The 13,642-nt window shown below is 38.8% G+C and overlaps 2 protein-coding genes and 1 long non-coding RNA gene across 6 annotated transcripts in view; all 3 read left to right on the forward strand.

The window, feature by feature from the left end:
* The window catches only part of LOC139943029 (uncharacterized), a 94,358-nt gene that overhangs the window by 48,978 nt on the left and 31,738 nt on the right, over positions 1–13,642 (forward strand). The window lies entirely within an intron of this gene.
* LOC139943027 (uncharacterized) overlaps positions 1–13,642 on the forward strand; it is a 38,438-nt gene that overhangs the window by 12,341 nt on the left and 12,455 nt on the right. For all 3 annotated transcript variants that reach the window (XM_071939842.1, XM_071939841.1, XM_071939843.1), the window contains 4 exons: positions 1,544–1,664; positions 3,156–3,227; positions 8,834–8,905; positions 9,113–9,184. In XM_071939842.1, the coding sequence (XP_071795943.1) occupies positions 1,544–1,664; positions 3,156–3,227; positions 8,834–8,905; positions 9,113–9,184 (337 nt within the window). The remainder of the gene's footprint in view (positions 1–1,543; positions 1,665–3,155; positions 3,228–8,833; positions 8,906–9,112; positions 9,185–13,642) is intronic.
* Positions 9,826–12,228, forward strand: LOC139943031 (uncharacterized). 2 transcript variants are annotated; one of them, XR_011786730.1, is made up of 3 exons: positions 9,826–10,006; positions 11,190–11,316; positions 11,943–12,228. It is a non-coding gene; the product is annotated as an uncharacterized lncRNA (long non-coding RNA). The 2 variants fall into 2 exon arrangements; XR_011786729.1 differs by having other exon boundaries at positions 11,938–12,227.

A 13,642-nucleotide genomic window follows, 5' to 3' on the forward strand; every position in this document is an offset into this window, starting at 1 on the left:
TTCCATGGCGGCATATATTTTCTTGCGGTGGGTTTTGGTCGTCATATATTCTTCACAAATCCGTCATTTTCGTGAAATAATGCAGCTCCCAACGTTAATAAATTCCCGTTTTGATCGTTTTTTTTTTCACAGTGTGGTCTGCTGCCGTGTGTACGCGTATGTATTCGCGTGCAAGACGCAAGATGCAAGACGCATGAATTCTGGCTCACCTTATCTTGACTGCACGCAAACGCAACACACGATTTGCGCGTCGTGCGTCTTGCGTACACACGGCAGACTGAGAGTACGAACAAAAAATGTGAACTTCTTAACGTTGGGAGCTGCATTATTTCATGAAAATGACGGAGTTGTGAAGAATATATGACGATCAAAACCCACCGCAGAAAAATATATGCTGCCATGGAATGTGAATCTGTTGAAATTGGTGCTTTCTTGCACGTAAGATTTGAGTTATGAAGCTTTGAAAATGTTCCACCCCAGAAATGGACCCTGATATCCAGGACGTCGTCACTGTAGTACAATACGAAAGTGTAAGGCCGCCAGGACTAGTGATCGGCATGATCTTCGTAAGATCGTAGGGCTGTGTAAACGGAGTATTATACAATTTGGCAAATTGAAGACTCCGCCCAACTTTCCTGCTTCTATGTTAAAAGTGTTTCTGACTCGCTGTCACTATGACTATTGACGATTACACCAAAACCAAGCGGTTCTACTATTGCCGATGGTGCTGCGTTTATATTACGATCGAGTACAGATATCTCACCACGATGTTACCACGCTGCTTGTGCGATAATGGCGTTTCCACTACGACTTTGCCCCGCTTACTGTTGGCCACGACCTGGCTACTAAGCGTGGGGGGAGCTTGCAGCTACCTGACCTAGGAGATCCCACACGACCAAACCATGCTAATGGATATCCTCCCACGTTTGACCCACGATTGGTCCGCGATTGGTCACGCTCTGGGCCACTTGTCCACTGTAGTAGAAGCGGCGTCTATGTGTGAACTCGGTATTAGGCATCACACAGCAACAAAACACCATCCCTTTATAGCCACCTATGCACCATTATTATGAATTCATAAATACCTCAGACAGTTTCGCTATTCCTATTGGTGGAGAGCGCGTCACGTGAGTGTGTATAAACCTTTGTTTATGACCGGTAAAAAGTGTTAATTCATGGGCGTGACCACGCGACCTTTCACCTGTTCTTATAAGACAGTTTCTTCATTCTTATTGGTCAGCATTCCCTTATAAGAAGTTGTTTACCCGAGGGCGGCGAATGGCTTTACCATTTCATAGCTGGAGGGGTGTTGTGTTGAAATAAATCATTCAACAATTATAATTTTTGCATTTATTGTACGTTTTGACCAAAAGGTGATGATGTTTTTGACCGAAAATGTACTTATGAATGGGAATCATTCGTCTCGGTAAAATTATCAAGAACCAGGCCTCGTTGGGATTAAACCACTAGTTGAAAACCTCTTCACCACACATCGATTCCCTTAGTAAACGTAGATTTTGTTTTCTTAATTGTCTCAACCTAGACCAGCATTGTCCTTCTAGATGCACGTGTGACTACAACATGAAGATGGAATTGGTGGCTAATTGTGATGAAGGTTGGGATGAGCAAACCGTCCTAGGCATCGTCAAAATAACAAAGCGACTGTGAGTAAAACAATGGAGTTGTCCCGTCCTGCCCGTCCCTTCCTTATTCAATTGTACACGTCCTTTAGCCCGTTCCCCTCCGCATAACTGATGAAACTCTCTTCAATTTTGATTGAACAATCTGATGTCATACAACATAGGAAACACTTTTTATTTTTCTCAGCCACATGTAACATTGCTAACAGATGGATGTGTATTATCGATATGTGTTACGGCCATCCCTTTGTTTCCTTCCCTCTTATTACCGAAAGTTAAATTTTCTCACTTAAAGCCATTATACACTTTCGGTAAACAGTATTGTCCAAGTCCCACACTTCGTGTATCACAACTTATATATAAAATAACAATCCTGTGGAAATTTAGGCTCAATCGGACATCGGAGTCGGGAGAAAATAACGGGAAAACCCACTCCTGTTTTTGCGCGTTTCGCCGTGTCATGACATGTGTTTATAACAAATCCGTAATTCTCGTTAACGAGAACTTATATTGTTTTACCGTTTTCTCAAAAAGTAAAGCATTTCATGGACTAATATTTCAAGAGAAGTCTTTCACCATTACCTTCTGTAAACCCTGTAAATTATTTGTAAATCTGTGAACTTTTTTTGTTTTCTGTACCGAAAGGGTCCAATGGCTTTAATCAAAAAGAGGATTGACACTTCCTACCAAAGCCAGTCCCGATTGACTTGGCTTATGATCTCATAATAGGCTTCATGACTAATGCACTCCGCATTTTCAGTTGAAAGAAAAAAAACAATATTTTGCGTAGTGCACACAAAACCTGCCAATTTGCAAACAATGTAAATAAAAACATATTAATAAATACCTCAGACAGTTTCGCTATTCCAATTGGTGGAGAGCGCGTCACGTGGGGGTGTTTAAACCTTTGCTAATGACCAGTGTTTACAACCGGTTGAGAGCGGATAATCCGCGCCAGTCTTGATGCAATACGTTTCTTGTTACGGGTCGGTGAGTTGGCCGCGCTGTGTGTGAAAGGAAAACCAGAACGTGTCGTAACAAGACTATACGCGCATGCGCACGAACGGAACCGGAAACTGTCTGAAATAGGCACGCAACACACGGACTACGTACATGTACATGTAACATGTACATACCATGGAGGTAGAAACATTCAGAGCTCAAGCACATCGGCAACGGATAAGTTTTACAGAGTTTCTTACTTTATTACTCATTTTAACCAAAAAGGTATTTATGAATGGGAATAAAAGGGTAGCTACTAGTTCTTTCACGGCCGTTTAAAACCTTGCAGGGTCGAATTGCCGTGTGACTAAGGCCCTTACCTTCGGCTCGGGCCTTAATCACACGGCAATTCAGCCCTGCCTGTTTTAAACGGCAGTGGAAGAACTAATAGCTACCCTTTTCTAGTAGCTACATTTGAAACAATAGTGTAAACATTTAAAACATTTGTTTCCCCTTCTTTGTTCATTTGTGTATGTTTTCTCGTTTCTGATTACTCATAAATGTATTGCATAGGACGCTGTCTGGAGCTAATGTTACTAGTCTCAAGCCTGGCTTTGTCAAGGATTTTGTTCATTTGAATGCACTGTGAGTATGGAGATGTTACTTTAAATTACCATAACTAACAACAAAGCAATAAGCTTTGATTAAATCTATTATGGATGTTTATTGTCTTCAATGAAGTTTACTTGTTGTGTTTATTGTTCCTTTCACTATGCCTAAAGGATAAAATCTCTGTATTTTACAGTTTTGCATTTACTTCTGTGTACATAATATAATAATTAATTGCTTGTTTATTTATTTACATACTGTACATTTGATTATAAGTGGTGCTGTTGTGTTTCAGGTATGCAGTGGTAATGTACAAACAGTTCAAGGTAGCATTGTTGACATGCGTTTGATTTGTTTTAGTAACAATGTTTTTATTTAAATTTTTGCTTGATATTCGTAGTCTTTATTTGTATTTCCACTGTTTCCCTGCATTGAGTGTTTTTGAACTCGAAACTGATATATTCATTTGGCACTAATTGCCCGTGTTTTTGTTGTGTTTGATGAATATACGGTCATAATGATCTTCAATTGCCAAACGCCTTGCGGCAGCTTATTGTTTGAGCTCAAAAGCAGAAACTGGACAGCTTAGATGAATAAAACAAGTATGTTTTGAGAGCACTCTTAAATGAGTTCAGTGAAGTGGAGGCACGGATGTGGACGGGAAGATGGTTCCAGAGAGTGGGTGTGGCGGTTGAGTAGGCGTACTTTGATCAAAGTAGCGTCTATGCTTTACGATCTTGTGGATTCCAAAGGCAGCGGAACGACATGTGTTTGTGATGTGTTGTTGTAGGGTTAATTAGTGGTTAAGGGTGACTCCAAGATCTCTAACCGTCTTTGGTGGGGTGATGTTGTCGTGGACAACGGAGATGTGTGTGATAGGTTGTGGTGTTCGGAACTGTGAGAAGACACGAAGTACTTCAGTCTTAGATGAGCTTAGCTGCAGACCGTTCTGGCTTGACCATGTCTGAATATCAGCAACACAGTCTGATAGCTGCTTCATGGACTCAGTGTGCTCACTCTGCTTGAGTATGACGTAAAGCTGTGTGTCGTCAGCGTATACTGCGTGGTGAACATCTTGATGTGCCCTGATGATGCCACCCAGAGGGCCAGTGTAGAGGATAAATTCCAGCGGTCCCATGACCGATCCTTGTGGAACTCCAGACGATAGTGGACATGGTCTTGAGGAGGAGTCATTCCAACTTGAGTCCATCCTTCAAAATACGAGCTGAGTAGCTAGAGAGCCAGATCATCCATGCCATATGAACGCTTGAGCCTATCCGATGCAACTGTGCGGTTAATCGTGTCGAATGATGAGTAGTCTAAAAGGACAATTACTGTTTCGAAGCCTCTATCAATTGCAAAAAGCAGGTTGTTGGACACTCGAAAAAGTGCTGTTTCCGTAGAGTGAAATTTACGATAGGCTGACTGCACTTTTGGTAGGAGTCCATGTTCAACGTAAACTCGCAGTTTGACTGAGACAATTTTCTCAAGAACCTTCCCCAGAAACGAGATGTTAGCAATCGGCCTATAGGTCGAGACAATATTGCGATCAAGATGATGTTTCTTCAGCACATGAATCACATGTAATTACTTGAAGGATCCTGAATGACAGTGACAAGTTCATGGTGTGTGTGATTGTAGGAAGGAGTTCGTCAAGACAAGCTTTCGTTGGGGACACATGGCGCATTTTAAGTTTCCTATATTAGTTTAATGTATTACCAGTTTGTCTTTGCACTATAGATATATCATAAACATAACACTGCATTTTTAAAGGCAGTGGACATTAATGGGAATTACTCAAAATATTTATTATGATACAACCTTACTTGATTACGAGTAATGGAAAGAGGTTGATGGTATAAAACATTAATAATAATAATAATAAACCGTTCTTTTAAAGCGCATTACACACGGAGTCACAATGCGCTGTACAAAGTCAGAAAGAAAAAAGAAAAAAAAAAAAAAAAAAAAACAGACAAAACTAGTTGGAGTTTAACAAGTGAGTTTTGAGAAGGCGTTTGAATTTATCCAGAGTTTTAGCGTCTTTGATGTTGCGGGGGAGTTTGTTCCAAAGAGTAGGAGAAGACGTAGAAAATGCACGCTGGCCGTAAGACTTAGTAAAAGCGGATGAACAGGCAAGTAGAGATTGGGATTAAGAGCGGAGATTTCGAGAAGGCTGGTATTTGTGAACAAGTTCTTGCAAGTATGTAGGTGCGTGGCCATGGACAGCTGTATGTCAGAAGAAGGGTTTTGTAAGCAATCCGTTGTCTAACCGGAAGCCAGTGCAAGTCCGAGAAAATAGGTGAAATGTGGTCACAGGTTTTGGATCGTGTGACCAATCTGGCTGCTGAGTTCTGAACTCGCTGAAGTTTGGAGATTCCGGAGTCAGGTAGACCGAGAAGAAGACTATTACAAAAATCAAGGCGGGATGTAATGAAGGCGTGAACCAGTTTTTCCGTGGTGGATTTGTCAAGAAGATTGCGAATTTGTCCAATTTTGTGTAATGCGAGGTACGAAGATTTGCAGATATTTTTCACATGGATGTCCGTTCGAAGATCGTTCTGAAAAGTGACACCGAGATCTCGTACTCTCTGAACCGGTTCTATTGGAAAACTGCCAATTGAGATAGGTGAAAGTGTGGTAGAGCCTCTGAAGCGAGATGTAATGTGAATGACCTCGGTCTTCTCTTCATTCAATTTTAGTTTGTTGGCGACAGACCATGCTCGTACGTCATTAAGGCAGTGTTCTAGCTGTGAGATGGTAGTTGGGCGATCTTGCTCGTTAGTGATGACGTATACCTGGGTGTCGTCGGCGTACAACATTCTATTGATATCATGGCCCTCGATGATGTCTTCGAGGGGGGATGTGTAGAGAGTGAAACATAACGGTCCCAAAACAGATCCTTGAGGAACACCGCAGAATGGCACTTGAGGGTTCGAAAGAGCACCATTGATGACGACACTCTGGGTGCGATTTTCTAGATAGGATTCAAACCAACCGATAGCGTGACCGGACACGCCGTATCTGTTCGTAAGACGCTGAAGCATGATGTTATGGTCGATCGTGTCGAAGGCAGATAAATAATCAAGGACAAGAATAGCTTCTTGCCCCTTATCGGCTGCCAGGAGTAGGTCGTTTTGAACACGTAGAAGGGCAGTCTCAACACTATGATGTTTTCTGTAAGCGGACTGGAAGTGTCCATGAAGATTGTTGTCGGTGAGGTAATTTTGAAGTTGGGCAGCGGCTGCACGTTCTATTGTCTTTGAAAGAAACGACAGGTTTGCAATGAGCCTGTAGTTCTTGAGTTGTTCTGTGTCCAGGTTAGGTTTCTTAAGCAAGGGAGTGATGTGGGCATGTTTCATTGCTTCTGGGAAATGACCATGCAGCAGAGAAAGATTGACGATATTCGTGATGATAGGAACGAGCTCGTCTAAACACATCTTCAAAATCCATGTGGGAATCGGATCAAGCCTGGATGTAGAAGAGGGGGAAGCAGCAATGGTGTTTCTCACTGAGTTCTGTGAAAGTGGTTCAAACTGATGAAAGGTAGTCATGCATGAGTCGAATACTGGTTTAGAAACTACGAGCTCAGGAGTTTCGTCAAGTTCTGTAGTTATGTTCCGCGTTTTCTGGACGAAGAACTTAGAGAAACGTTCAACAAGAGGTTCAGATGACAAATCGGCCGACGGGAGGGTTTTTGAAGAGGCTGGTGTGCATAATTTGTCAACCTTGCGAAAAAGTTGGCGGGAGTCACAGTCCTTTAGTTGGTTCCTGTGATATTCCGATTTAGTCTCGGTTATAAGTTGATTGTAGTGATAGCTCTGCTCTTTAAGTAGTTGTTTGTGAACCATCAATCTGGAAGACATCCACCTGCGTTCGCACTTACGCAGTTGTCTCTTTGCTTTGCGAATATCTTCATTGTACCAGGGAGCATGAGGGCATGATGAAATGGATGAAGTGGCTGGAGTTGTAGATATTGGTGAGGCCAGAACATCTTGGCGAAAAGCCTCAATATCAATCTTGCGGAGTTCACGTAGCCTGATCTCTCTTTTTACATGATCCGGGCGATTAATGTTAAGCAAGCATTTTACGGCAGCGTGATCGGAGGGCAAGTAATTCGTAGTGCTGACATGAGAAATTGCGTCATCTGTTGAGCGAGTTTAGAGGAGGTCCAATGTATGACCGTCGCAGTGTGTGGGACCAGTAACATGCTGCTCGAGGTTGAATGAGTCGATGAGATCAAGAAAGATCGCAGCTTCGCGGTTTGCTTGGTCATCAACATGGAAATTGAAGTCCCCAGATATCAAAACATACCTCGGCTCAGAAACAACCGATTCTAAAAGGGTAGAAAATTCAGTGAAGAAAGTTGGAGAAACGGCTCCCTCTGGAGTAATGTAGTTTTCGAGAAAGAAGTAATTTTCAACGAATTTGATTTCGAGACCTCAGATTTAGAATTTGAGGTCTCTAAATCAATCATCTGAAAGCACACAACTTCTTTTGATAAGGGTGTTTTTTCTTTCATTATTATCTCGCAACTTCGACGACCGATTGAGCTCAAATTTTCACAGCTTTGTTATGTTATGCATATGTTGAGATACACCAACTGTCAAGAGGAGTCTTTGATAGTGTCCACTGTCTTTAACTGTCTTTTACTTTTTGACTCTTAGTATTTATTTATTTATTTATTTATTTATTTATTTATTTATTTATTTATTTATTTATTTATTTATTTATTTATTTATTTATTTATTTATTTATTTATTTATTTATTTATTTATTTATTTATTTATTTATTTATTTATTTATTTATTTATTTATTTATTTATTTATTTATTTATTTATTTATTTATTTATTTATTTATTTATTTATTTATTTATTTATTTATTTATTTATTTATTTATTTATTTATTTATTTATTTATTTATTTATTTATTTATTTATTTATTTATTTATTTATTTATTTATTTATTTATTTATTTATTTATTTATTTATTTATTTATTTATTTATTTATTTATTTATTTAATTATTTATTTATTTATTTATTTCACTTACTAAATATTCGATTTGTGTGTGTTTTGGTGGGTTTTTTTTTTCAGTCTTAAAAAATTGCCTTTGTAACTTAGAATTATTTGTTTATATGTATCTCGGTAGTATATTTTTCTGCAGTGTGACACATTAAGGACGGCAGTTTTGTGTAGAAACCTTTGTCTATAAGATAGACCGGACATTTTTAAATGTTAAAAATTTCAAAATACTTAAATAAAAATGGTGTATTATTTCGGTATGCCTAGTTGGTAAGTGTTCTGCTCCACCCCCCCCCCCCTTTTAGTGACTTCCCCTTTTCAGATCTGTTTCCATCATTATTAGCAAAACAAATGGCCTGAAACATTGACCCTTGCAGAGTTTTTCTCGAAGGTTCCCTTGGTTGCTTGCAACATCTAATTATATTTCCTCCATCATTATTAGGTAGCACATGCAATGGTAATTTTTCGTTTGTTTTTGTTTAGTTTTAATCGCTTAATCTTAATGATCTACTTAATAAACAATAATAACCATAGGCCTAAGTAACATCCTATTCACGTTTCTTCCACTTTTTGTATTTTCGTTACTGATTATTTTTTTTTTCATTTTTTTTATAGATCCCTGTCTGGAAATGACATTTATCGTGTGCTCCCAAGAGCTTTTGCTGGTCTCTCCAACCTCATTTATCTGTAAGTATTTCTCACGGTGACCTTAGTCACATTAATTTAGTCGGTTGAACTCGATGCAGTCAAACCAAACGGAGAGTGGAGTGGTCTGATCTGTATTCGCTTTATGGGCACACTCCTCATCACCCCCATAATGAACTCTGATCTGTTTGTGCCATTGTGTAAACATTTCTCCATCGTTTCATTATTGTTATTTGTTTCTTTGTAAAGGGATATCTCCAATAATCCAATCAAGACACTAGAAGGCATGGCTTTCATGGAATTACAAAATCTACAAACCATGTGAGTGGAACTTTTATAATCGTTAGACGACATACTTTACACATACCTATTGTACATTGTTAGTTTTGTTCAAATATTATTACTTATTACTATACCTCATACATATTCATGACCGAGAGTCGAGTTCTCATTGGTCCATTCATCATCACGTGCCACGTGTTAACTTTGATAATTACCAAGCGGGCAAGTGAGTATTCACGCAAGTGGTAAATGCGCATGACAAGTAATAGCTCCCCGGTGAGCTATTCTACTTGTCTCATGTGCATTATCATTGTGTGACGTCATCCTCGGGCGCTATTAAGGCCGAGTTATAATCGGTGGCGCGATGGTCGGGCGTCGGAAATCTTGACGCGCGATCATAAAAAGACACGGTTTTTAGGCCTCAGTCTGTGGATTAAGGCCGGTTTATAGTCGGTCGCGCGACGGTTGCGCGATGGAAATCTTGACGCGCGATCCTAAAAAACACAGTTTATAGTCATCGTCGAGACCTCTGCGATGCTCAGCGATGCGTCGCTGAAAGGCGCTGGCGACGTCGCTACAGAGTTCAACTAATTGAACTTTGACACGATCGCTGACCTCACTTTTCATCCGTGAACCAATAGAATCGTTGGATTACCGAGAAACGATGAATATGCAAATTTATCAAGAGGCCACTTACAAATAAAACAAAATGGACGACCGTAACTTTGTTCGCTGAGCGGTGTCCTAAAAAGTTAGTTTTTTCTTGTTTACGTTCGATTTTTGGAGCTGGTAAAAGTTACGAACATGTCGACAGGAAGGAAACTGCATGGGCAATCATTACAGTAACATTGCAGTCAATGTGTGAGTATTTTAAACAGTAAAATTAACGAAAAAACGTCTACCGAGTGGGGCAGTTTTTTTGTGTATGCGTAGCCGTATGCACAAAGAATACAGATCACACTAAAAACAAAATACCTTGAATCCTTGATACAAACACACACGTACCCCCACTACTACTATTAAAATGTATTGTAATACATTGTTTTTCATCGAACAAAACTGGGTTTTACTGTATGTCATACGACAGCTTTGGTTTATGCTGCATGTTCTTGTTTTACCCTTCTTAGCTTAATTAAACTTTCTTGAGTCGAGTTGATTTGACTGATCTCACGACTCATCACTTGACATTACTTTAACTTAGCAACAGCAGTACAACTTAGTTTTTTGATAATAAACACGAGTAGCTTGTATTTTAACATAGGAGAAACAGTCATGTAATCCAAATTTACAATTGAACACACAGACGGTCGGACGGTATTTTGAAACATTTATATGTATATATTATTTATGTGACCCTCTCAAATACTAAGAGTCGTAAAGGATAGAGAGGCTAACGGCAAGTTGTTATCTTTACAATCGGTGCACCATTTTATTTCCTGTAGAAGTGTAAGCAGACGAAGACAAATACATATATGCTGCAAAATGTTATGTTACATAAAAAAATTCCGTTCCAACCCAAGTCAAAACAACTCTTGGTACTTTACTGCTTAGTAGTAGTAGTATTTTGGTAAACAGGTAAATGTTTATTAAAAATGCTACATACATTTGATATACTGATTTTTCGGTCCATTGGTCTACTTAGGGTAGTACCCAGTTTGATTGTATGAAGTAATTTTACTAATTTAATTCCTGACCGCAACTCCCCCGAATAACTTTCGTCTGACTCTTGAACTGTTTTCTTCTTGTTGCCCATACCAAAACTAGAGCCCTTTTTGGAGTGAAATTGCACATTATTATTATTATTATTTTTTTCTCAGTTTAGTGAGGAACAACTAGTGTTTTTAAAAAGTTAAAAGGTCCCCAACAGTGGAACAAAAAACAGTGGGCTGTTTTTATAAATTTTATACTAAATATGACTTGGATCTCATGTTTACCGATTCTAGTTCGTTTGCAGATTGTTAGGTATTATGGATACTTGTATTTTTCAAATTAATTTAAAGCTAAATTTTACATGTTCAATCGTTAACTTTTGTATTTTGAACAGCATAAAGTGGCAAATGCTATGGGAGATTGATGTACACATCCCTTTGTGAAAAGGAGCAGGCCATCAGAGGTTCAGGGAAAACCAACAAGTATTGAGTTGCCAACTGATCAGCATCATATAGAAACAGGTATGATGGTTACATCCAGAAACAATGGCATTGCTTGATGTATTCTTGACACACAATTAGTAGAATATGCATAAAACAATTCCAAATCATACAATAATTGATTGTGTCGGTTTTCAGGGCTCGAAATCAACACTGGACCACAGGCCAAGTCCAGTGGTTATAGCGTTGGGCCAGTAAACTTACGACTGTACAAGTCCAGTGGTATTGTGTTTTTTAATTTGAATAGTAACACCTCATTGCATTTTAGTACACATATCTATTGAATGCCAATATATCTTCTTTTAGTACTTGTTCCAACAGCAGTTTCAATGTAGTGTGTAGAAAGTGTTCTCCTCATATCGATCCCAGTCTTGTCAGATTCTCTGGTCCAGTAAAAATCTTGTGATTTTTTTCCCCCAAATCGAGCCCTGGTTGTATTAACCATGTAAACAAACTGTTGGAAAACTCTTCATGAAGATAGGGCTATGTAACATAATGAATTTGTTTTTTTGCAAGTTTGCAGGTGAAGTTTGTATTTTGTTAAAGTCCCAATCTTAGGTCAAATTGAAAAAGAGTATTATGTTAACAATTGAAGGATTTTGTTGCAATGTTTTTGTTTGTTTTTTTGTCTCCCTGTATTAGAACAGTGGGCATACTTTCTACACAAAACAAAACCTCCAGTTTGCCAGCCACACTTGCAACATCTGTGATAAAAACAAATGGACACAAGAAGGACATCCTTTGACACAGACATCTGATACATCAATGATAATAATGTTGAAGAAAAGCTGCGATGAAATCCTTAACTTTAAAACTTTACTTTAACAATGATAGCCCATCAATTTAAATTTCCTTTGCATTGTATTTACTACAAACATTCTACAGCTACTCAAGTCATTCCTGATGATTTATGCACTTGCTTTTCTAAAAAAAATACCATTATTTAAAATATAATCGGTAAAAATTGATAAATTTGCCGCTGCATTAATTATGCAAAATTATAGCTTAATGTTCGTTGTCCTCTTCTGTACATACTGATCACTCTCTTGCTCGCTATGTTTAATAAGTAAATTGTACATTTAATTTCATTATAAGTTGATTTGAAATAAATAAATGAACAAGTCAAAAAACAGTAGTCTGTTTTTCATTTTCTCTTGTTGAGTTCACAAAGTTCAAACTAGTTAAATTCTGGACACTTTATTGAATTGTGTGGCTTGTATCTTTTTCATACCAATATTGACACAAAGTGATTCGGAAGCAGTGGTATGGCTATGACTTTTCATGGGGAGGGCTAGGGGTTAGTAGTTTTAACATGTGGGCAGGGGTTGCTTTGTTAGTCGGGAAGGAGTATGCTGTGCGGAGGGGGGTGCTTATGGCATTTTGTGGCTGCGTGTCCATTTTCCCTTTTTTCAGAGGAGGGGGGGGGGTATTTTATTTGTTTGGGGTTGCCACTCCCCCCCCCTCCCTGCTGACTGCACCGCTGATTCGAAGTGTGGGAATTGTATTTGTAAAACCGAACGATTTAATGCCTGTCATATGTTTGGTACACTTCAGAACAACAATGGTTGAGAAAAACTAACGGAATTGTTGCTTTACAATATATAACGCTTCCCATCGATGTTCCCTTTCGGAGAAAAGAAACCCAAACATGTTTTTCAAATAATACTATGCTGTTTCCAGAATATTAAGTAAACACTTAATTTCAAAATTCATTGATACAACTTCGAAAACAACTCTTTGTATGCTCGCAGACTTAATAATTTGATATCTGATCTGGTTAAGTGACATTATTGAGATTTTTTTCACAAACTTAACTTAACGAGTTTTTTAAAGGACGTGGCCGCAACGGGTTTTTTCAGTTTTTTTTAGTTTTTTTTAAATTGGTTGAATGTAAAAACATGGAAAACAAAGTGAAAATGATGTGTTTTTGATTATCCCCGAGTGAGTCCAGTCTAAAGGAAAATTCATATCAAATAAACTAAAATTCTTCGTTTTTGGTTGTTCATAACGCTGATAACAATTTGAGAAAGATGGTTTTCTTTTTAACATAACTAATTGGGTATGTGTATACTGTACAAACTGCATCCCATCGCGCGATGACTATAAACTGTGCAAAAAATGCCAGCGTCCAGCGATCCTCAGCGTCCGACGATTTCCATCGCGCGACCGTCGCGCGACCGACTATAAACCGGCCTTTACGCGCAAGATTTCCGTCGCGCGACCATCGCGCGACCATCGGGGAGCTAATATCGATTATAACACCCCTTGCAAGTATTCTGCCTGCTCATTGGTTTAGAGCGCGTCACATGACATGTCTTAGTTTTGCTAGACGACGGCAGTGTGGTAG

This window comes from Asterias amurensis, chromosome 10 (assembly GCF_032118995.1).
Source record: "Asterias amurensis chromosome 10, ASM3211899v1".
Lineage (NCBI taxonomy): Eukaryota > Metazoa > Echinodermata > Asteroidea > Forcipulatida > Asteriidae > Asterias > Asterias amurensis.